This window comes from Temnothorax nylanderi, unplaced genomic scaffold (assembly GCF_030848795.1).
Source record: "Temnothorax nylanderi isolate EJ_2023f unplaced genomic scaffold, tnyl_v1.0 TNYL_tig0491_pilon, whole genome shotgun sequence".
NCBI classification, from domain to species: Eukaryota; Metazoa; Arthropoda; class Insecta; order Hymenoptera; family Formicidae; genus Temnothorax; species Temnothorax nylanderi.
In genome coordinates, this window is record NW_027249553.1 from 109,655 (window position 1) to 135,337 (window position 25,683).

The 25,683-nt window shown below is 45.2% G+C and overlaps 1 protein-coding gene across 2 annotated transcripts in view; it reads left to right on the plus strand.

Moving 5' to 3' along the window:
* LOC139783346 (uncharacterized) overlaps positions 1–5,637 on the plus strand; it is an 81,323-nt gene extending 75,686 nt beyond the window's left edge. Inside the window, exon 4 of one of the 2 annotated variants that reach the window (XM_071722504.1) lies at positions 974–1,178. In XM_071722504.1, coding sequence (XP_071578605.1) covers positions 974–1,077 — 104 coding nt within the window. In that variant the 3' untranslated portion in view covers positions 1,078–1,178. Of the gene's footprint in view, positions 1–973; positions 1,179–4,690 lie in introns of those variants that run through there. The other variant, XM_071722505.1, reaches the window with a different exon arrangement.
* Positions 5,638–25,683: the final 20,046 nt, after the last annotated feature.

The window sequence follows — 25,683 nt, forward strand, 5'->3', positions numbered from 1 at the left end:
TCCCGTCCTCTGGCGGCTTATCTCTGCGTCCACCTGCTCTGGCGTTATCGGCGGGTCGTTGACGCCCTCGCGGGACGTGCTCGCGTGTGCCGCTTCTCTCCGCTGGTTCATTTTTTCGCCCCGGGGCATATAATTCTCTCCGCTTGGATCGAACACGTCGCTATCATACGACGTCAATGAAAATTCTCCTCTCTCGGAGTGATCGGTCGGTATACTGGAACGTGCGTCACTTATTGTGGGGTTCAGTCGCAGTACGTCACTGTCGTTTTCGCTATTATTCGCGTTATTTCTTTCGTTAGCGGCGGTATCGCGAGGTCCGTGATTATTTCGGGGTAAGAGACTGTCGTCTAAGAAGGCGAATTCTCGCTCTAACACGACGTTGTGGTCTAATACCGGCGAGTTGTCATCCGAATATTCTAGACTACGTCGCACGCTTTCTGCGATGTCGCGAACGGCTACTTCTACGATACGAACAGGGCCTATTGGGCTGACTCGCTTTGTCCTACGTGCGGGCGCACTCTCGGCCCTATGTAACTACGACGGATTTCGGGCGGGGCGTTCTCGCGATTCACCATCCGACATCTAAGAATCACAGGCTCGAGTTTCGCTCGGCAGGACGTGTCGCTGTCCTCTAATAATTACCGCTTTATCTCGTCTTACAGTTAGTCGCGTTACAATTGTTTTCGACTCACATTGATAGTCGCATGTTGTTCGCTACTGCGTTGGTCGTTGACCGTTGCTGCGTGGCTTGGCCGCGGGGCTGGCGAGCCTTCGTTGTGGTAGGTCGCGCCTTCTCCGGTGTCGCTGAGCCGCTACCGGGTGCTTCCTTCTGCTGGAACGGGCTGCTACCGGAGCTTCCTTCCTCTGGAGCGGGCTGCTACCGGGTGCTTCCTTCCTCTGGATCGGGCTGCTACCGGGTGCTTCCGTCAGAGCTGGTTTTCACCACTTTCACCGTTTCGCTTTTTGATTTCAGGCGAACACTCGCGGCGGGAGCACTCGCGGCGGGAACACTCGCGGGGAAACGTTCTCCGATTTTCCGAAATCCCACCGTTGCCACCAGTTGTTATGCCTCAATGATGGGATGTGCCGGCACAAGGTTCTTTTAGGATTTCGGGTTGGAGAACAAATAAATCACTATGTATAAATGAGTGAAATATATTTCCCTTTTACAAGTTTAATGCGGTTTCCTCTTTGCTAATCCCGGTATTCGCGTAACAGAAAATACTTTCGTATAAGACGCACGTTTCTCGTATCGTTACTAGCTGACGACCGACTGCCCGCCACTCGTCGGAAAGGCGGGCTCTTTATCCGCTCGGTGTTGCTGACTTCGTTGTCAGCGTTTTTGGCACCGTGTTCAAATGTCCGGGATGACCATATTTGGTCATTCCCGAAACTTGGGCAGGTCTTCGCGTCAGCGTTCCTCGTCGCTAGGGTCAAGTTACCGATAGGAGGCAACTCGGAGTTGCCAAGTGCAATACTTAATCTATAATTCGTTGTGCGCTCACAACACTACCCCTATTTCATATATACAATAATTCTTTAAGATTTGGTCCGGGAAGCGCCATGATGTGTACAGTTTTTGGTTACCGATTTTCTGGAAACCGGTTTTTCTAATTTTTCCAATTTTTCGGGAAATAATTGATTGAATCTCAAAGAATTATATATGAAGTAGGAGTAGAATTTCCCGGGGAGTGCGGGGAGAGGGAAAAAAAAGAACCAAATACTTTTCATCGCCGCGAATAAAAGCGTCCACCCGTTGAGTGATTCGGGGATGGTATAATTTAGGCAATCCGGGGACTGCCATAAAGTATATAATTTTTCGTTACCGGTTTTTTGGAAACCGGTTCTGAAATTTTTTTCAATATTTTAATAATTGATCGAATCTTAAAGAATCATATATGAAATAGGGGTAGAAAGAACTAAAGAATGTAATAGAATTAGAAAAATTGCTAATAGTAAAAAGGTTTTCGATTTCTGTAAAAAAAAAAAAATGTACGTGGTTGCTCCAATTTCCGCAAACTTTGAGATATCAAGCTGAATTTTTTTTTATGGATAATTTTTATGGATAATTTTTTGTTACCGATTTTTTGGAAACCGGTTTGGAAATTATTCAAATTTTGAGAAATAATAAGTGTTAATTGACCGATTTTCTTGAAAACAGTGCCAAAAGTCTTTTAATTTTTGAAGGATAAGTTTTATTTTTTATTAATGGATAATTTTTTATTAATGGATCAATTTTCTTGAAACCAGTGCCAAAATTTTTCTAATTTTTTGTTGATGATCTTGATGAAACTGGTACCAAAAGATTACTAATTTTATGGGGATGGCTACTATGGGGTTAAAAATTGGAGGTTTCATGGGGTTCTATTGGTGCTCCTAATTAATGGGTGAGTTTGGGGAGAGGGGAACAGATTTTGAGCCCGCGAGAAGCGCGGGCGAAAAATCTAGTAACAAATAAGTTCCAGATCAGATTGTGTCGATCAAGCAAAATGTTAAGTTTGCCCCGGCATTTTTCAATTTGAAAATTTGTCGTCGCATCACTTTTCCTTTCCTGGGGGCAAAACTAAGCGACATACAGCAAAACTTTCTTAAGCAATTTTGTATCTGAAGGAACACTCTTTAAATGTGTACCATTGAATTTGCTTGAAAATTTTAATTAATTGTTAAAAATTACCTTTAAAAAAATTGTGTCGAGTTTTGTCCCGGTCTCCCCTATGTATTGCAACTTTGAAATACTTCCTCAAAGTCAGACAATTTTATGCACGCGTTCCATATTATTTAGCAATTATGACATCGTGCTCTCTTACAATGATAATAACCTATAAATTTTTAATTTCTTTGAATGACAATTTGATAAGATCTCGTTCTAACTTATATTGTAATAGAAAATGCAATATGCTGTTTTTATTAATATTTATAATACACTACTAAAAAAAAAATAGGGAACACTTTTGATATGCTAAAAATTTGGGCTATTTTCAAACTACTGAAACTCAGCGAAAAATTATCGTAGACACAAAACTAAAAAAGCATTTTAAAGCTTGAAACTTCTTCTTTTAAATGCTTTTTGTCGATTTTGATTACCTTCTTTAAAAAAAAAAACGGTACAATGATAAAGCTTGATCCGTCAAAATACAAATTTTTAATGCAAATTTGCTGCGTTACATTTGGCGTGCAAAAAATCGAGAATTTCTATTATTTGTATCTTATGGGATCTTTCCCCTTTAATTGAAGAGGTTGTGGAGCGTTGTGCAATTTTTTTGGTCGAGTTATCGAGGTTTGAATAAAAGGTGGTTGCTTTGACTTTGATCGCTTGTAACTCGTGAAAAAATCAACGCACAGCATTCTGCAAAAAATCATTGGAAAGCTGAAACTTAACCCTTTCGAACGCTGTTAGTGTTTTTTTCTTAGCCTTACGTTTTCTATCAGCAAATCGAATTTAAAAAACATGTAAAAAATCACATATTTTTTGTTTTTTTCTTTAAGTCAGTATATTGTCGCGAAGAAAGGTCCAATCAAAATCGCTACAACAAAGTTTTGTAGCCCGATTATACCTCAACTAGTACCTCAATAGCAAACAATAACGTATCAGCTAAAACAATTTTGTTCCGTGTGTCCATCGCACTTGAAGTTGCCGAAATTGCTGAAAACTAAGAAAATTAATCTGCTCTACTGCAGTTAATAAAGAAAAAATCTCTCAAAAAATTAAACACGCATTTTGTAGCTTGAAGTTTCATCGTTAACGCGTTATCGGTAGTTCAAAACTTTTATATTTCTTGTTCTATGCTTTAAAGAAGAACACATTATTTTGTTTTTCAAAATTACATGTTTTTTACACTCTGCAGGTCGATAAAAAAATTTTTCTTGAAAAATGTAACAAGTAAAAGTAGGACATTTTAACGTTTACCAAACACTTTTTTTAAATTTTCCAACGATTTTTTTGACCGAGTTACAGGATTATGAAGTCAACCTCTCACTTTTCTGAAAAATCAAGAGACACGGTAGTGTCTCGCGCCAAGTATACGCGAAGCAAGACCGCACCGTGGATCATTTACACGACGCGACAAGTTGCGAATACCCGAGATTTTGAGATCTCGATAACCACCCAGCAAACGCAAAAGGATTAAAAGATATTAAAATTTTTTAATACCTTTGAATCCCTTTTTTGGCGGAATTAGATGAAATTAGATGGGATTCGAAATGAGATGGTCCAATCCCATGGAATCCAAAATTCTTGGAGAAATAAAAAAAATTATTTATTTCGAAATTTTATTACTATTTTTTAACTGAATTTGTTTCTTAAGATGCAGTCTATGATTATAAATATTTTCTCGTATTTGAAAAAAACACTTACCTTGGTGGGATTCGAACTCGGGACTCTGGATCGTGAGCCAACTGCCTTACGTGGTGGACTACTTCTTAATTTAATGTAAGTGTTATATATAGTCTACATATGTGATAACCAGCGCAAATATATAATTTTTCAAAAATCATCTTAAGAAACAAATTCAGTTTAAAAAGAGTAATAAAATTTTGAATTGGATATATAATATAATATTTCTTAATGTCGGGTGAATGTCAGAAACCAGTGTCGGCTCATTACGAAATTTTGTGTTCGTAAATATATTTATGAAAAAAGTATATTTATAAAGTTAAAACATCCTTATCAAATCCACTTTATTCTATGCAGAAATTCTTTTGCGCGCGCAATGGAACTAACCTCTCAATCATGCAGTGATTCAGTGCTGTACCGTGCAGCTATATCTTATGGATCTCTCAACCATAATATTTGTGCTGCAGACCACATAAGAGAGATAGCAATAATTCTTTGGTTGAGGCAACCATATACGAGGGTATTGTAACCGAATGTCACGTATCGTAAGAACTACGGTTATGAAAACTGTATAAATGAGCATATCTTAACAGCTACATTCAATGTAATATCAATTTAACTTGAATTCACATACATTTCTTTTTCAATCATAGAGAATGTTGTTGTAACAACCGTAGCAATTTTCTCCGTGTGAGATACCACATATGTGGAAGATAAGATCGCTAACAACAAGTAATCAATTTTTAGTGTCGATAGTCGAGGTTGCTTCAAAGATGGTTCTAGTAGACATTGGAGAACAAATGTATGTTTGTTCAATGCCTAATGTATTCAAGGCTGATTAATTAAAACCTTTTACTTTTAAAAATTATCTTTAATCGATAATTTTATGTAAAATTGATAATGTAATTTATTGTAAGAATGCGTATTATAATACTTAATATTATTTTAAAAAACACTATGTCTTATATGACTTTATGTGCTTGTTACTCGGAGTATCCAGATAGCACAGAGAATCGAAAAAGAATTTTTTTGTATGTCACCAATTCTGAATTCTTTTTTAGATGCAAAAAGAAAAAGAATTCTTCTTAGAAAAAGAATTCTTTTTGCATCTAAAAAAGAATTCAGAATTAGTGACATAAAAAAGAATTCTTTTTCGAATCTCTGTGCTATCTGGGAGAGGGTAGATTAGAATACAATTCTCCTCATCGAGCTCACGCTGTACGCTGAAAAACAAAAAATAATATAATTTATTTTATTGTCAACTTAATTGTATATATATTTGCAATAAAAATTGTCTAATATGATTTTTGTAAATAAAACGTTTTATTTTAATGTAACAATACCGACTGTTGAATATTTAAAAAATTTAATGTTTGTAACGATGCACCCCCAAATATGCATCGTTCCGGCATAACATCCCGCCGAGACCGCCCAGCCGACCATCCGCCGGGCGAGGAACGGGCACGTGTGCCCACCGTATTTTAAAGCATTCATCGTAGCGTTAGAAAGCCCGCGAACGGACTTGCCGCGGCAACCGCCTCGACGCGCCGAGCGGTGCCGACCGCGACCGAAGACCGCCGAACGCGATCGCGGCGTCGGGACGCCGTATTTTCCGACCGTTCCGCCGCACCATCCCGGCGCTCGCGATCGCCGTCGCTACCCCCGCCACTGCGGAACGCCGCCGCGCGGGTATAAAAGACGAGCGTTTTTAACGCTAAATGCGATTTCCCGATCAACGCTCCGACCGACCGCACCGATCCTGAATTCCCGCATTTCTCTAGCAAGTCAGAACGAGGGTAGAGCGCCTCCGGCATTCTCTGTCTTCGCCGAGCGATTCTCGCAAGACGACAAGCTTTCTTCCGCACCGCGCCCGCACGTCAGAACGAGGGTAGAGCGCCTCCGGCATTCTCTGTCTTCGCCGAGTGATTCTCGATCGACGGCCGGCTTCCTTCCACCGCGCACCCGCTAGTCCGAACGAAGGTAGAGCGCCCCCGGCATTCTCTGTCTTCGCCGAGTGATTCTCGTCAGACGACCGGCGCTCCTACACCACGCGCCCGCTAGTCAGGACGAAGGTAGAGAGCCTCTGGCGTACTCTATCTTCACCAAGCGCTTCTCGGTACCCGACCGGCGTCCCCGCGCACGAAGTATCCGAACGGGAGCAGAGCGCTTCTCTGCCTCCACCGAGCGCTTCTCACCGGATACGCCCGCCACCGAACGCACCGAATTGCAGCGATCTCGCCGCCGTATCCGCGCCCGTGCGCCCCGCGCCTGGCCTCGCGCCACCCGTCACACGCCGATCGCCCGTCACGATCGCCGCCCGCGTGCATTTCCGCGCGCACCGCGTGCGCCCCGACTCTGCGTCCTGCGCTTACCGCGCCATTGTACATACCGCGACTGTTACACTGTGTACTCAATCCGCTGTAAATATCGCGACCGTCCATTATACAATAAACTCTGTCACGTTAATTGCTAACCACGATACACTTCATTTTGCCGAACCTCACCGCGCGTCCGTTCCTCCGCACCTCCTTCGAACCCAGCCCAGCCGCGAGCTAGATCCGCGTTCCGGACGAAGGTTGTTTTATGGCGCCCGAACAGGGACCTGACCGTAAGGAGCAGACCCAGGAAACCGGCAAAATGAAGGAGTATTTCTATAGGCTAAGCAAACCCGACTTGATGACCGAACTAAACTCACTCGGACTCGACACCGAGGGCAATCTCGACGATCTCCGCCGCCGATTGAATCGATTTATCGACGCCCATCCCGAGCAGTTCCAGGCGAACGCGTCCGACGCTCCCCCGCTAACTCTGACCGTGCCCACCGGAATACCGCCGAACGCATCCGACGCCCCCCCAAGAACGCTGACCGTAGCGTTCCCACCGGCATCTACCCACCGGAGTACCGGCATCCCCCGTAACGATAATTCCAGCCGACCGTCCGACGGACCCCGCCCCCCCCACCACCCAGATAATGAACCAAATGCGAAAATGGGGCCTCCACTTCGACGGGAAGGACCCATGGGCATTCTTGGAACGGATCGACGAGCTCCGCGCCGCGTACGGATTCTACGATGACCACTGGCTCCGCGGGCTGCCCGAACTCCTAAAAGGGGACGCCCTCCTGTGGTACCGTAATAACCGCGACCGATGGTTGACCTGGGGGGACTTCATCGCCGATTTTAGAGAGACATTCCTGCCGCGACGATACCGACTGCAACTAGTAAATGAAATCCGCGACCGCGTACAGAAAGACGGGGAGCCATATGTGAAATACGCGACACAAATGCTGACCCTCATGCGTAGGGCAGGGGGCTACTCGACCGAGGAGCAGGTCGAGCAGCTCTACGAGAACATGCACCCCGATTATCAAAACCGTATCTGGCGGAGCGACGTCCGCAGCCCCCGGGAACTGCAGCAACGAGCAGGCGAGTTCGAACGATTGCAGCAGAATCGCAAAAAACGCACCGTCGCGAAAAGCACCGCCACCGACCCCCCGGTCACCGCCGCCGTGTACAGTCGAAGCGAGTGCTGCTGGCGTTGCAAGCAACGCGGCCACACGCGCTTCGATTGCCGACGCCCCGCCCGGAAGTTTTGCTCACAATGCGGCAAGGACGGCGTACTGACAAAAGACTGTCACCCGCCGCCGGGAAACGAAACCGGGACCGCGGAAACGCCGGCCGCCCCCCGGTCCTCCCCGTAAGATTCACGCCCCGGCCGCACCTAAAAACGCGCATCCGCGACCGCCCGTTAGAGGCCCTACTAGACACTGGCTCAGACATATCGTTCGTCAACGAGCACACCGCCCGGCTCGCGCAAACCCTCGGTTTCCCCGTAACGCCGGACGAAGGGCAAGTCCAGTTGGCCAACGGGCACTTAATAACGCTGCCCGGCCGCGTCCGATTGCCGATTCAGACCGCCGGCAAGACCGTCTGGCACTCGTTCACAATTATGCCGAACCTGAAAAACGCGATGTTACTCGGGGTAAATTTTTGGGCCAAACTCGGCCACGCCATTCCCGCGCCGGACACCGCGAGTCACCGCAGCCAGACACCCGCCACCGCGATGACCGAGGGCATCGCCCCGCGAACCCCGACCGAGGAGGAGAGGCTCCGAGCGTTCCTCGCAGAAGAACTTCCCCTCTTCGACCAGATAACCGGGCCGACCGACAAAACTGCCCACCATATCCGCGTCAAAACGAACATCGAACCGATTAAGCAGCGATACCGACCGCGCAACCCGGCCATGCAGGCCATCATTAACACCGAAGTCGAAAAAATGGAACGGAAGGGGGTAATCGAGCGCTCGAAAAGCGCATGGAGTTCCCCGGTCGTCGTAGTACGAAAAAAAGACGGGAGCCACCGATTTTGCATCGATTTTCGCCGGGTTAACGACGCAACCGAGACCAACGCCTACCCCCTCCCTCAAATCACCGCGACGCTCGACAAATTACGAGGAGCGAAATACCTGACCACGCTCGACCTTAAGAGCGGGTACTGGCAGGTCCCCCTCACCCCGGCAAGCCGACCGATCACCGCATTCACCGTACCCGGGAAGGGGCTCTTCCACTTCAAAGTCATGCCCTTCGGTTTACATTCCGCCCCCGCGACGTTCCAACGGCTACTGGATACCGTGCTCGGGCCGGAACTCGAGCCACACGTGTTCGTGTATCTCGACGATATCATTGTAATCACGAAGACGTTCGAGGAACACCTCCGCATACTGCGCGAAGTTTTCCGCCGCCTCCGCGCCGCGAACTTACGGCTCAACCCGGCCAAATGCAAATTCTGCGTGGACAGCCTACAATATCTCGGGCACATCGTCGACCGCGAAGGGATCCGTACCGACCCAGAAAAGGTCCGGGCAGTCGCCCAGTGGCCTCGGCCGCAGACAGTTAAGCAAGTACGGCAATTCCTGGGAATAGCGTCGTGGTACAGGCGCTTCATCCAAGATTTCGCGACAGTCGCCGCGCCGCTCACCGCGCTCACGAGAAAACACGCTCGCTGGAACTGGGGGGAAGAGGAAGATACCGCGTTCGAGAAGCTAAAAGACACGCTGACATCCGCGCCGGTCCTCGCCTGCCCCGATTTTTCACGGCGATTTGTCCTGCAAACCGACGCCAGCACAACCGGCCTCGGGGCCGTGCTCACGCAGAATTTCCCAGAGGGAGAAAGAGTAATCGCGTACGCGAGTCGCACGTTAAACCCGGCCGAACGGAACTATAGCGCAACCGAGCTCGAATGCCTAGCGGTAATCTGGGGGATTCGCCGGATGCGCGAGTACCTCGAGGGCTACCCCTTTACCGTCCTCACCGATCACCAGTCCCTGCGGTGGCTACAAAAGTTAGACACCCCGACCGGCAGGCTGGGCCGATGGGCATTCGAGCTCCAACAGCACGACCTGGAGATTAAATACCGAAAAGGAGCCCTCAACCGGGTCGCGGACGCCTTGTCTCGGCAACCCACTACCGCCGCCGTCACGATGCCGCCCCGCTGTTCGTGGTACCGCCGCATGCTACGGGCCGCGCAAGACAACCCCCGGGACCACCCTGATTACGACATCCGAGACGGGAAACTATACCGACACGTACTGCATGACCTAAACTTTAACGAAACCCCGCCCGAAAATCAGTGGAAGGCATGCGTGGCCAAAGAACAGCGCCCAGAAATCCTCCGCCAGAACCACGACGCTCCCACCGCCGGACATCTCGGGATCGCAAAGACAATAGCGCGCATCGCCCGAATATACTACTGGCCCGGCATGTTCCGGGAAATCGCGAACTACGTCCGAAATTGCCCCCGGTGCCTAGGACACAAAGTCGCGCAAACCCGACCGGCGGGAACGCTGCACGCCACCGCCGTCACTCGCCCATGGCAGCAAGTCACGCTCGACTTAATCGGACCGCTGCCCCGATCGAAACAGGGCCACACGTGGCTCCTGACGATGCAGGACCGCTTCTCTAAATGGCTAGAGATGCGGCCCCTGCGCCGCGCCACCGCTTCTGCCGTAACCACGCACATCGCCGAAGCGATTTTATTCCGCCACGGTTGCCCCGACACGATATTGTCGGATAACGGCACGCAACTCCGGTCCGGAAAACTCGAAAAAATGCTCGCCGCCCATAACGTTCGACATGTATACACGCCGGTCCACGCGCCGCATTGCAATCCGGTCGAGCGAACAAACCGGGTTGTAAAAACGATGATATCGCAGTATGTCGACCGAAATCACCGTAATTGGGATGAGCGCATCCCCGAATTGCAATTCGCCTATAATACGGCCCACCACGAAGCCACGGGCTATACCCCCGCATACCTCGTCTTCGGCCGCGAACCGACCTCCCCACTCAATCGGGAGGCCGCCCCGAATACCGCAGCCGCCCCGCCAGACGAGACGCGACGTCACCTCGAGGAAGCCTACGAGCTTGTACGGATACATTTGGCGCGCGCTTTCCAGCGGCAGGAAAAGTATTACAACCTACGACGCCGTCAATGGGCACCGAAAGTCGGGGAGTGGGTGTGGAAACGCGAATACCCACTCTCCAACAAAGCCGCCGCGTTTAACGCGAAGCTCGCGCCAAAGTTCCGCGGGCCCCTCGAGGTGCGCCGGATAATATCGCCGGTAATCGTCGACCTACGCGACCGAAGCGGCAAGTGGAGCCGCCACATACACGTGCAGGATTTAAAACCCGCGCCCGCCGCCCCCCCGCCAGCCGACAACGAGGAAAACAGCGACATCGACCCCCAGGAAAATAGCGATACCGAGGACGACGGTAACAACAATAACGAAACAAAACCGGAGGACGACGACGACACCGAAACATAAGAAACATTGCCCCACTCCCGAAACAGGCAACAATTACCGGCAATGAATACCGATACCGAAAAAGAGAGCTCACAGACGAGCCATGGAGACCGATCCGAGCAAGTCGAGCATCGAGAGCGATATTCTCGCCGAGATAGACAAGATCCTGGCAGAGCCGGTGGAATACGACCCGGCCTGCCCAGGATTCGGCACCACCTGGACGAAACTCTTCGCCCCGGGCACTGCCACCGCCGCCGCCGCCATCGCCGCCGTCGCCAAGCCCACAACCGCACCGCCGTCACGCAAAAACGTGCCGACGGTCGGCTGCGCGGTACAACGATCGGACGAGCAGCAACGACGGAAGCTGGAGTGGCTCACTACCCCGCCACCACCACTGACCCGGAAGAAGCCACGGGCCGCGACGCCCACGATTACCAGCGTCGAGAAGACCAACCTCCGGCTTACCATCCTACCGGGGCGGCCAACGATCTCGCCGAGCGTTCCACCGGCACCGCTGCCAGAGCCAGCCACAACGCGACCCGACCAACCGGCGCCTCCGCCGCCACGACCAGCACCGGCCGACATACGACCCCTGCGGGCAGAAGGGTCTCGACCGCCACCTCCGATCCCGGTGGAAGTGGAACACGGACATACCATCTGGGTACCCCACTTCCACGCCCACGTATCGCGCCAGCACAAGATGCGATCCAGGGGGAAACGCTGGCACATACGTTTCAATGCGACCGGCTCCGTCCGAACCATCCGCGAGATAAAGCCGAAGCCGTAGAGCGCCAAATTCGCGCTTTTTCAAGGAGGGGGGTGATGTAACGATGCACCCCCAAATATGCATCGTTCCGGCATAACATCCCGCCGAGACCGCCCAGCCGACCATCCGCCGGGCGAGGAACGGGCACGGTGTGCCCACCGTATTTTAAAGCATTCATCGTAGCGTTAGGAAGCCCGCGAACGGACTTGCCGCGGCAACCGCCTCGACGCGCCGAGCGGTGCCGACCGCGACCGAAGACCGCCGAACGCGATCGCGGCGTCGGGACGCCGTATTTTCCGACCGTTCCGCCGCACCATCCCGGCGCTCGCGATCGCCGTCGCTACCCCCGCCACTGCGGAACGCCGCCTCGCGGATATAAAAGACGAGCGTTTTTAACGCTAAATGCGATTTCCCGATCAACGCTCCGACCGACCGCACCGATCCTGAATTCCCGCATTTCTCTAGCAAGTCAGAACGAGGGTAGAGCGCCTCCGGCATTCTCTGTCTTCGCCGAGCGATTCTCGCAAGACGACAAGCTTTCTTCCGCACCGCGCCCGCACGTCAGAACGAGGGTAGAGCGCCTCCGGCATTCTCTGTCTTCGCCGAGTGATTCTCGATCGACGGCCGGCTTCCTTCCACCGCGCACCCGCTAGTCCGAACGAAGGTAGAGCGCCCCCGGCATTCTCTGTCTTCGCCGAGTGATTCTCGTCAGACGACCGGCGCTCCTACACCACGCGCCCGCTAGTCAGGACGAAGGTAGAGAGCCTCTGGCGTACTCTATCTTCACCGAGCGCTTCTCGGTACCCGACCGGCGTCCCCGCGCACGAAGTATCCGAACGGGAGCAGAGCGCTTCTCTGCCTCCACCGAGCGCTTCTCACCGGATACGCCCGCCACCGAACGCACCGAATTGCAGCGATCTCGCCGCCGTATCCGCGCCCGTGCGCCCCGCGCCTGGCCTCGCGCCACCCGTCACACGCCGATCGCCCGTCACGATCGCCGCCCGCGTGCATTTCCGCGCGCACCGCGTGCGCCCCGACTCTGCGTCCTGCGCTTACCGCGCCATTGTACATACCGCGACTGTTACACTGTGTACTCAATCCGCTGTAAATATCGCGACCGTCCATTATACAATAAACTCTGTCACGTTAATTGCTAACCACGATACACTTCATTTTGCCGAACCTCACCGCGCGTCCGTTCCTCCGCACCTCCTTCGAACCCAGCCCAGCCGCGAGCTAGATCCGCGTTTCGGACGAAGGTTGTTTTATGGGTGTTTTACATTAGTCTGTTTATCCCAAAGTTACCAAAAATTAAACTAATACGGAACTTTTAAAATTACAATTAATTCATAAGAATAACTTTCAATTTTGTAAGTGATAGGGAATGACATATTCAATATATATTATAGACTCAAATAACGATGGGATAAAACTAGGAATTTAACGTATTATACTCGTTTTTCAATCTTAATTTGGAATAAAATGGAATTTGTTCTGTTGTAAATATCGCCGGAATTCAATGGAATTCGATATATACATATTGATTTCCAAATTTGGGATTCAATGGTATTTATTTCATTGTCGGAATAGTCGGAATTCAATGGAGTTCAACACGGACACTTTTCAATCCCTATCCTGGCATTCAATGGTATTCATTTTATTGTCAGAATAGACGGAATTCAATGGAATTCAATAAGAAAATTTTTAATTCCTAGTTTGGCATTCAATGGTATTCATTTCGTTAACGGAATCAATGGTATTCAATGGAATTCATGACGAAACTTTCCAATTCCTAACCTGGCATTCAGTGGTATTCATTTCGTTACGTTTTTGTGTCGGAATTGGATGGGATTCAAAAAAGACAAATTCTTTCCAAAATAAGGAATTCCATAATATTAAAACTATTTCAATCCCTTTTTTGGACAAAATGGAATTCGGAAAGTCCTTAATTGAATTCCTGGCAATCCCGTTTTAATTCTTTTCAATCTTTTTTCGTTTGCTGGGCAGTGAACGCATCAAGTTCTAACTAGGCTTAATGGATAGCTTGGACCAAATTTATATAATAAAAGTGTTTATTTTTCCGTTACGTGCTCTACGAGCGGAGATATTGCGATGCAAATCCAAATGTGGAAATTTTTATTTAAGAAACGTCCACGTCGTCGTCGTCGGACAAAAATGGCGGCTGGTGTGTCACTTTCCCATTTTTGACACGAGAGGGCAGTGATGCCCGTGCAGACCGGACACTGCAGTGCACTGTCGCAGTGCGTGACAGCATATGTATGTACGTGTTCTGCGTTCTGCGCTCAGTGCAGATAGTGCGTTCAGCCGGTTCAGCGCGCTGTCATACTATGTTTACGCGAGCATTACTTCTGTAGTAACTTACGATAATTTCTCCGCGTAAATGGGGTTTTGTGGTATAACTTACGATAATTCATTCCGTGTAAACGAGTAACGCTCGCGTAAAAGTAAGTCAGTTATAACCTAGAAATAGATAGTGACAGTCGTGACCATCGCCGCGTGATAGATAGTGATAGTGAAATATATATTGACGGCAGGGAGCTGATGTGCCGAGGAGATCTTTAAAAAGGAAAGTGTATCCAAAATCGCACACGTACGTATATGCTGTTTTGTAAAAGTTGTAAAAGTTAAAGAGAACGAGAAAGTGATCTGTATCTTTATGCACGTGTGACAAGCATTATTTTTCTGAAAAATCTATCGTATTTATATGCACGTTTAACAGCACTAATAAAGATTTCTCCGAAGAATGTTGATTATTTTTTAATAATACATTTTGTGTAGTAAAAAAGATTCTGAGAAGAAAAATTGTTACTCATGTTACGTTTGTTTCCAATTAATACTTGAAATATCACGATATCAATAAGTAAGGAAATGATATTTAAAACGACAATTTATGGCTATATAAGTATATTTCGCTTGTTACTTTAATTAGATATTATATTATGTTATTTAAACTTCAATATAGTATCTGATTGATATATTTTATATTCAGTAGAACAAATTAATAATAGTCCTTGCTTGCAATTCAAGATGTAATTGGTAATATCAATACATAGCCCATTCGAAAAATGTTTTGGGATAAAAATATAAAGGAGCTCCGTAGTTATTGACGCTGTTTTTCAGCCAATTCCCTTTAGGTTTTGTAACCAGAGTTTTTGATTTGTTTTTTCTGGAAAGCTCTGAAGTCCTTTTCCGTGTATCGGTCGCATTATTAGAAGACCATCAAGATCAATTATTATTATGTTGCGATAGTTTTGAAAAAATTATGGACTATCTCAAGACACGTGTGCCAGCAATAGACAAACAAAGCTTAGATCGCATAATGAAACGTATATTTTATCCCGATTTGGAGATCACAAAGCAAAACATAATTTAGGGAAGTATGCAGCGGGAGTAAAAAAGCAGCGCCAAGTTGTTTTACAAGAAAAATTTATTTATTTTATTTTAATTAAATATTTTTATTTTGTGCTGTTATTTCTTTAATTCTTTGTGATTAAAATGATTCTTTGTCATATTATAATTTTGTTAAAAAGAATTAAAGCTTGGGTTGGAATGAGAAGACCCTTAAATGGGAATACAAAGATACGTGTACCACTTAAGTTTTATTTTTTTAAAGTAGTTGCGCAACAATTATTTTTCAAAGCAATATATATATATATAGAGGAAAGTGCCCTATTATGAGACAGGATCCTAATATGAGATATGTTAAGCTAAAAGGCCCTATATAGGCCCTATCTGTTGATCCCATCATGAAAAAACCCCGCCATCTCATATTAGGATCCTATCTCATAATAGGGCACTTTCCTCTATATATATATATATTCTCTTTGCAATTGGCGCAATTTAAAGATTTCACATCTTTTCTTGAAATACATATCACTTGGGTTAAGTTAGGTAACGCAATTTTGTGAATTATTTTGTTAGGGAGAAATAAAGCTACTACCATTTAGTACATATCACTTGGGTTGAGTTAGGTAACGCAATTTTGTGAATTATTTTGTTAGGGAGAAATAAAGCTACTACTATTTAGGATTTTTAAATTTACAACATACATTGCGCGTGCACTTGGCGCCTTTCTTTTACCTTTTTTTGAAAAAGGTAATTTTGTACTGATATCATGCATTTTGTAGTGATAAGCGGGTACGGCAAAAAATTTCCATTTTTTATTTTTTAATTATTCACAAATTAGCAATAACAACAAATTAAATTTTTATTGAACTAGCAAATTAGTAATTGGTCACAAAAATTAATTATATAAAAATTAATATTAGGCTAAAGTGAATTACCCATTACTTAAAAGATTGGTAATTCGTCAGAGAAAAATTTCTATAGTTACGTGAAAATTAGTATTTAGGCGAAAATAAAATAATTTTTTTTGCAAATTAGTAATTAGTAGAAATAAATTCTTTATTATTAAAATAATTAATAGCTTGTCAAAAATATATAGATATTAGAGTTCCCCCGTAACCCTCGGCGGGGGAACAGGTGGATCATAGTAAGGAAGTTAAGAGTGTCTGGAAGAGTGTAATAGGGAGGAGGATGATGGAGGAGGAGTAGCGGAGGGCATGAGGAAGGCAAAGAGGAGGTGCAGGAAATGGAGGCGAGAAAAAAGGCGGAGCAGGGTAAGAGAAAAAGTCGGAGAAAAAGAGCCCGTAGAAAGAGGTTAGGGCTGACTGGAGGAGATGACAAAGGCAAGAAGATGGCACAGGAAGCGAGAAGGAAGTAAGGCGGATGCACAACGCGCGCGTCGCATCGTGTAGCGGCGGGCAAATGGAGTGATCGAGGGATCGAAGTACCGAAGTAAGGAATCGATAGAGCGAGGTGAGCAGAAAGGAAAGTAAGTAGCGAATATAGGGAAGGTGAGTACACGTGGCGGTAGTAAGAGCGATCAGTGGAAAGAAGGAGAACAGAAAGAAAGCGGGGTTGGCCAAAAGAATTGTCTGCGGAGGTTCTAAAGGTAAAGATTGGCAGTTAGGGAGAAAGAAAGAGACGGAGGGAGGACAGGAGGAGGAGACGAAGACAGGAAAGCACGTATGTTAAATAGAGGAAATAATTAGTTTTGTTTACAGATTCCGAAAGAGGAAAGGAAAGGAAGATGGACGGAAAAGTCGAATGTAGAGGAACACTAACAATCGACAGGGAGGTGATAGAGAAGATAGTGGAGGAGCGTGCAGCAAGAATGACGAAGGAGCTTAAGAAGGAAATAGAAGAACTGAAAAGAAGGATGCACAGAATGGAGCAAAGCTCAGGAAAAAGGAAGAGGGACGAGAGTGGGGAGGGAGGGGATATTGAGTACAAGAAAAAATGGTGGTATGAAGATGATGAAGAGTACGATGAAGAAAAAAGAAGGAAGAACATAATAATCAGGGTAGAGAGAGAGAGATGGGGAGGAGGTAACTCAAATTGGAAAAAGGTGAAGCAATTATTTTCAGAAGGATTGAAAGTGGAGGTGGAAGTGAGGGAAGTGAACGTGATAGGACTGAGAGGAGAATGGTTAACTTTGCTGGTAAGGATGGGAAGCGAGGAGGATAAAAGGAAGGTACTTGAAGCAAGAAGAAAAGAAGGAAGTAGAATGAAGATGAAAATGGATGAGGACAAGTCGATTAAGAAAAGAATAAAAGAAGGAAAAGAGAGGGAAAAGAGATGGGAAAAAAGAGAGGAAGAAACTAGGAGGAAAGCGAGGTCGGCAGAGGAGGAAATTACGCAGAAGATGGAGGAGAAGCTCTTGATGAATTCGGACGAGGACGAAGAGGACAAAGGGGAGGGACCGGAGAGAAGACACTGGAAGGGGTAGGGAGGGTGTATAAGCAAACTTGTAAAGGGTTGGGAACGTCCCTTCAAAACGCCACGTGTATATGTGTGTACATGTGTAAAAAAAGAGGAAGAATGGGAGGAATGTAAAGATGTAAAGATTTTTGTAAAGGTTTGGGAACGTTCCTCAAAAACGCCCTTTAAGGCCCCCTTCGGGGCAAATAAAGTATCATTCGTATCGTAATATATAGATATTACTATAATTTGAAAATGAATAATTAGTGGAAAATAATTATTAATTTTTTAAATAATAAATAATTAGTCTCAGGTAACTTATTTATTTTAAAAATTATTAATTTGTTTTAATATAAATAATTTAATTATTGCAGTTAACCGTGGTTAAAAAAATAATTATGTTAATGTTATATATATATATATATATATCCATATCTAAAAAAGATATGTAAAGTCGATACTCGAATCTATCGAAGTTTATTGTTGTCGCTTTACCGCGATGCCGATTGGTTCTCTCGCTGCGCTTACTTCATTTGCAGTTGTCATCGTATATTTTGACAGTTGTGTGTATCAAGGAGTTAATTGTGTAATAGTAATAGCATAATGTTAAAGTTAAATAGCGCGCGCGAAGCGCGCATCTGTGGTGTCTAGTATATATATAATTGGAAAGGCTGTGAGAGTCAGACGCGGTTCTCTGTGCGTAATATCAGAATCACTGATTTATTACTTATTACGTTTTACATCAATCTATCCGATCCGTACGTTTCGACTCAAGTTTGATCTTCAGCGGTATAATATTAATAAGTTCTCCGTTCCACAGTGGTGAGTTTCATGATTGGAGATTTCAGAAACGAAATTGAAAACAAACTTAGACTAAGACATCCATGTCTGTAAAAGTAATTTCATTATTACTATAGATATTGTCAAAAGATAGTTAAAATATAAAAAAGTGGCACAGTTATGGGCATAGTTGATAGGGCCTTTTTATTATCACAACCGAAATATCATTTAAAAAATATGAAATTTATAATAGACACTCTTTTACAAAATGACTACCCGTTATCATTCATTTTTAACATAATTAATACCAGAATTAAATCTTTGCTCAATAAATGTACTCGAAAACAGAATAAACCTCCACCTACGAATAAAGAGGGACAACGCACATGGTTTACGGTACCATATATGTCTCTAATATTTCGGAAAAATTTAAAAGTATTGTTACAGGTCTTAATGTTAACTTGTCGTTTTATAGTTTGAATAAACTTAAAAATTTTATTAAAGTGCAGAAGGATATTCTCCCTATCCAATCAAATAAAAATGTTGTGTATAAAATATCATGCAAAAATTGCGACGCTTCATATGTTGGTCAGACGATGAGGCAATTAAAGACTAGAATTTCTGAACATCGTAACCATATTCACAGAAATACAACTCAGTCTGTCATTACTAAACATAGAATTAATTTCGATCACGAATTTGATTGGGAGAAAAAGTCGAAATCTTAGATAAGGAAAAATTTTCATTAAAGCGACTAGTTTCTGAGATGGCCCATATTAAGAATACAAGAATACTCTCAACTCTCAAACTGATACAAAGTTTATGCACCATGCATATGTGTCTATTTTAAATAAATTGTAAACCATGTCCATAAACATTTTGTCTTTCGTCAGATCACGTGTTATTGTTTATACATTGAACATTTATTAGTTTGTTTTTACTGGTTTGACCTACACTTTTATAATTTATTTCTCTACTGCTTTGACCTAATACATGCCCCTTCTTGCAATAGGGCAGACCGGGGCAAAGTCGTCACTATTTTTTTGGTGCCGATTTTTAACAACAAAACAAATAATTTTAGTAAAACGTGGAACTCTTGGCTACAAAATTTATATGGACATTTTTGGTCTACGTCGCTTTGTTCAACTGGTATAGAAAACGTCAAAGGTGCAAAAACTGAAATGTCAAAATTGCCGGGGCGGAGTCGTTACTCCATTCTCGGACTGAATTTTAAATGAAAATTCATAATTCCGATCGTGAAAAATGATATGATACATTTTATTAATTATTTTTTAATAGAAAAATGGAAACAGTAATTAAAAACACGATGGCGGAAAATAATTACCAGAAAAGCGCACACACTTATGTGCTTTACGCTCGCATGTTTCTCGTCAGCTCTATTATGTCATCTCTGAGCATACGTAGCACATATTATCCAAATCCTCGCCGGAATCCGACCACTGTTGCTTCTTTGACTTTGATTTTCGCCGGAAGCCTCCATGATATGGCTTGGTGACGACTCCGCCCTGGACACAAGTTTCAAGTTTGGTCGCTCATAAAATATTAGAAATCAATAAAAATAAAAAAACTTTACTGGATTCGTGTTCAGCATGCATTACTCTTTAGAATCACTTACTTTGAGATTCGGAGACACAATAATATTTAAGATATTACAAATTTTCGACGCGTAAAAAGTTTTACTTTTGACCTCCGAAAACACGTTTGCCTCCATAAGAATCACAACATGGCACATAACCTCACCAAACTCCGTTGGTCACGTGGGCACCATAAACCGCGTTTACAGTATTAATGGCGAGTTCACACAACATACAGATTTCGAGATAATTGCAATGACAACTCCGCCCCGGTGACGACTTCGCCCCGGTCTCCCCTACCTAATCATATCATTGTTGTGCGTCGTGTCGACAAGATCTTTGGATCTCTTCGTACAGAATTTACTTTTACCTGATGTCATACCATAATTTTATATTTGCTTCGTTTGACTTGTTTCGATGTTTTCGTTCTCTAGACTACTTGGTGAGTTATCTTAGATCTTTTAACAATATCTATAGTAATAATAAAATTACTTTTACAGACATGGATCTCTTAGTTTAAGTTTGTTTTTAATTTCGCTTCTAAAATCTTCAATCATGAAACTCACCACTGTGGAACGGAGAACTTATCTATATATTGTATATAAAGGAAGATGTCCTGAGAGACACTGACTCACTGATTCACTGACTGACTCATCAACGCCCAGCCCAAACCCCTGAACCGAATTTTTACCAAAAGTATATGAAATAGGGGTAGAATTTTCCGGGGAGTGCCACTATGTGTATAGTTTTTTGTTACCGATTTTCTGGAAACCGGTTTTTCTAATTTTTCGGGAAATAATTGACCGAATCTCAAAGAATTATAGATCAAACAGGGGAGAATTTTCCGGGGAGTGCTATAAAGTGTATAATTTTTCGTTACCGATCTTTTTGGAAGCCAGTACCGAAATTTTTTCAATTTTTCGAGAATTAATTGACCGAATCTTAAAGAATTATACATGAAGTAAGGGTAGAATTTCCCGGGGAGTGCTATAAAGTGTACTATTTTTTGTTACCGATCTTTTTGGAAACCGGTTCCGAATAACCGAATCTTAAAGAATTGTACATAAAGTAAGGGTTGAATTTCCCGGGGAGTGCTATAAAGTATATATTTTTTCGTTACCGATCTGTTTGGAAACCGGTATCAGAAGTTTGACGAATTTTTCGGGAAATAATTGATCGAATTTTAAAGAATTGTATATAAAACAGGGGTAGAATTTCCCGGGGTGTGCTATAAACTTAAAACAACCTAGCTTCCGAAGCGCGGATCTAGCTCGCGACTGGTCAGGGTTCGGAGTAGGCGCGGAGGAAGACACAAGACTCGGTTAAAATGGACAATGTAACAAGTTTATTCTATAAAGCGTAAATGTACAGAGAGATCGCGGGAGTCGAAGACATGTACAGAGATCGCGGGAGTCGCGGACGCGGATAGATCGCGAAGTTCGAATACAAAGATCGCGGGAGTCGAAGATATATACAGAGATCGCGGAGTTCGAAGATATGTGCAGCGATAGTGGATACGGTAACGACGATATACCGGGCGCTGTACGCGGATCGGCGGGCGCGCGGGCTCGCGGAACACGGGGCGCGACCACGGTAGAAGCGCAAGCTTCGGCCAGCGGCGGCGCGGCGCTGGAGCGCGCGGGATCGAGCGGCTAAGATCCTTAGCAGATATATAAAGAACTCTTTATATCCTGGCGTCTCGGAATACGCGGGCGGGGAGCGGCACCGGGTGGCCAAGATCCTTGGCGAGTAAGAGAAGAGCTCTCTTACCCTGGTTCACTCCGGTGTCACAGGCTCTCGGATGGAAGATCGAGTCAACCGCCTAGATACTTCACTCGGCAGAGCCAGAGATGCCTCTCTAACTCCTGGTTGTTCAACTTTGGGGATTGCGGGATCCGTGAGCAGCGGAGAACAGGTCGGATCGGTTTGCTGGCTCACGGCGGAATCTAATTGTTGCTAACAATTCGTCGGTTTATATACACCCGTGGTGGTGTGTCGGTATGGCGGGGGTATACGCGGCGGCAATCGCGAGCGCCGGGATGGAGCGGCGGAGCGTTCGGGAAATACGGCGTCCCGACGCCGCGATTGCGTCCGGCGGCTTTCGGCCGTTTTCGGCACCGCTCGGCGCTCCGAGTCAGTTGCCGTGGTAAGTCCGTTCGCGGACTTATACGCGAGATAATGTATTTAAAAAAAAGGCACACCGTGCCTTGTCTCGCCCGGCGGGTGTTCGGCCGGGCGGCATCCGGCTGATGCTCGCCGGGAATGATGCGTTTCGGGGCGCATCGTTATAAACTGTATAGTTTTTCGATACCGATCTTTTTGGGAACCGGTATGTTTTGGAAATAGGTTACAAAATTTTTCCAATTTTTTAGGAAATAATTGAGTGAATCTCAAAGAATTGTATACGACGGAATTGAACTTCAGTAGATAAAAAAGTAATATTTTTCAATTTATAGCATTTTAGAGAGAGAGGGAGAGGGAGAGGGAGAGGGAGAGGGAGAGAGAGAGGGAGAGGGAGAGGGAGAGGGAGAGGGAGAGGGAGAGGGAGAGGGAGAGGGAGAGGGAGAGGGAGAGGGAGAGGGGAGGGAGAGGAGAGGAGAGGGAGAGGGAGAGGGAGAGGGAGAGGGAGAGGGAGAGGGAGAGGGAGAGGGAGAGGGAGAGGGAGAGGGAGAGGGAGAGGGAGAGGGAGAGGGAGAGGGAGAGGGAGAGGGAGAGAGAGAGGGAGAGAGAGAGAGAGAGAGAGAGAGAGAGAGAGAGAGAGAGAGAGAGAGAGAGAGAGAGAGAGAGGAGAGAGAGAGAGAGAGAGAGAGAGAGAGAGAGAGAGAGAGAGAGAGAGAGAGAGAGAGAGAGAGAGAGAGAGAGAGAGAGAGAGAGAGAGAGAGAGAGAGAGAGAGATTGATTGATTGATTGGTTTTATTTAAGCCATAGTCAAGACTTTAGGCTATTAGTGAATTAACAAATATATATCTAAATGTACAAACGACAAATAATCAAATATCGAACAAAAATAATAATAACAAAAATAATAAGAAAATAATAAGAAAAGTAAATAAACATATGCAAGACGCAGTGTAATCGCTACCGATATGCATTTAACAGTAAATAAAATTTGAAAATGTTGGCGAGCGAGTGATATGCATATGGCAGCGACCGAAGACATGTGAATGCACTCTCTCATGAGGCGAGCAAAAATGATCAGTGTAAAAACAAGGATAAAAAGTATAACATAATAACATATAGCCGATCTGAATAATATTCGCTGTAAAACTAAGAACTAACTCAAATATGTAATGAAATTAGAATATGATAAAGCGCAAGTAATATATATAAAACTAAGAACTAAGGACTAAAAACTAAGGCGCAGCGCAATTTACAAACTAATGACGAATTCCATGTTAGTTTACCGATCGACCAAATATAGTTGAAAAAAATAAAAATAAAAAACAAAAATAAAAAAAAATAAAAAATGTACATATACAGTACGCAATATAGCAAACAAAAGAAACAGAATCGTAAGACTACAATAACATGACCCAGAATCAATAAATGGTTCAGCACGCGACTAGATTGACAATCAGATGACGCGACTTAAAGTAATTTGGCACGCGACTAGATTTGATATTAGTGTCATGTTCCAACGCCTGACGGCTCCGAGGTAGAAGCATGCACGGAATTAGACTCAAGAGAAAAGAGATGGTTGTAAAGCTTACGTTTAAATACAGTGACGGTTGAAGAGGACACGATCTCAGTAGGAAGAGAGTTCCATAGATAGATTCCAGCTAAATGGAAGGACCTATGATAAGTTTCAGTCCTGTGGATAGGAATTTGATACGCATGTTCGAGAGCAAACCGCGACGAACATCTAATTGAGGAATCAGGCTTAGCGAAGATTTTGGAGAGGTAACTGGGAGACATACCGCGGGATATCTTGTACATTTCGATTCCCAGAAAGTACAGACGTCTGTTTCTTACGGACAACCACCTCAATTGATGACGAAAAGGCGTGATGTGTTCGTCGCGTTTTAAATTGAATATAAAGCGAATTGCACAGTTGATAAGAGTTTGCAATCTACCGTTGAGCTCATCAGTGACATCGTTATACACAAGAGAACAGTAATCCAACAGAGGCCAGATCAAAGCAGTCACAGGTTTTACCCGTAGCTGAAGTGACAAGGAGTTCTTATGGAACTTGAGCTTGTATAGCGTGAAGTGCACTCTCTTTGAAATATGGGAGACATGACTAGCCCAAGAGAGGTCAGACCTCATTATGACACCCAAGTTACGCGCTTCGGTAACATAAGAAATCGAAGCACCATCAACAGAAATGAGGGGAAGGTCATTAAGATCGATTTGCTTGACATAATTTCTGCTGCCAAGTATTAAGACCTTGGATTTGTTTAAATTGAGAGTCAGTCCATTTGTAGCAGCAAATTCGAAGACTGCACTCACATCGTACGCCACAAGTTGAAGCCCAGCATTTAATTGAGAAAAGAGACACCTGCGATAGATTTGAGTGTCATCGGCAAATATCAAGTGCTCTGTAAATCTTAAGAACTCACCGATATCGTTAATGAAAAGTGAAAAAAGGAGAGGTCCCAAGACGGATCCCTGCGGAACACCAGCAGTGACAGATAGCCACTCAGAGAAAACACCTTCTAAATCTACAACAGCCTGGAGACGACCAGTGAGGTACGAAAAAATTAGTTTAATAGCGAGATCAGAAAAGCCCCATTTCCTGAGCTTGGTCAAAAGCAAAGGATGAGAGACAGTGTCGAAGGCTTTACTGAAATCGAAGAGAACAAGTATCAGTATCTCACCTACGTCGACACCACTCCTGATATCATGAGCTAGTCGTAAGAGGGCAGACTGGGTCGAATAACCCTTACGGTATCCAGACTGCCTAGCATCAAGGATGTTATGCAAATTGATGAAGTCAACGATTTGACGATGAATAATTTTTTCGAATAGTTTAGAGAGTTCACACAGGTTGGCTATAGGTCTTGTGTCTGAAGGAGAGATGGGTGACTTAACTTTGGATAGTGGACGTACTATAGCACGTTTCCAAGGTGATGGAAAATGGCCTGAGCTGAGACAACAATTGAAAAATGTGGTCAGGAGATTACCAATATGAGGCAGGGCCAAGGCGATGGCGAATAATGGTAACTGATCAGAGCCGGAAGCAAAAGAAAGAGAGGAAGCGACTGAAGGAGTGTGTCAGTGGGCTGCAACTGCGCTGCAGAAGCAGCAGCAGCTCCCGCACTAGGGGAGGCAGAACCAAGGAGAGCATCCTTAGGCAGCAGCAGGGCAGACAGTCGCGCCGTGCAGCACAGATTTGGTAGCAAGATACGGCTTGACGCACCCCGGATGAAAATCTCTAGCGCATCCACCACACGAGGAAGCCTGACCGGCTATCGGCTTAGTACACCTGTGGCACACACGTTCACGCTGCATCGCCTAGTGGACACTGTCGCTATTACTAGTAAACAGTGCAAGGAGCACGAGGATTGCGACAGTGTCGCTCGACACGATATCCCCAGAAAGTCACCACCGATGTCCCGCACAACCAATCGGACAAGGCAAGCAGCTCATGCAAATCGCCGCAGGCGCCACACACGTCAGACCCA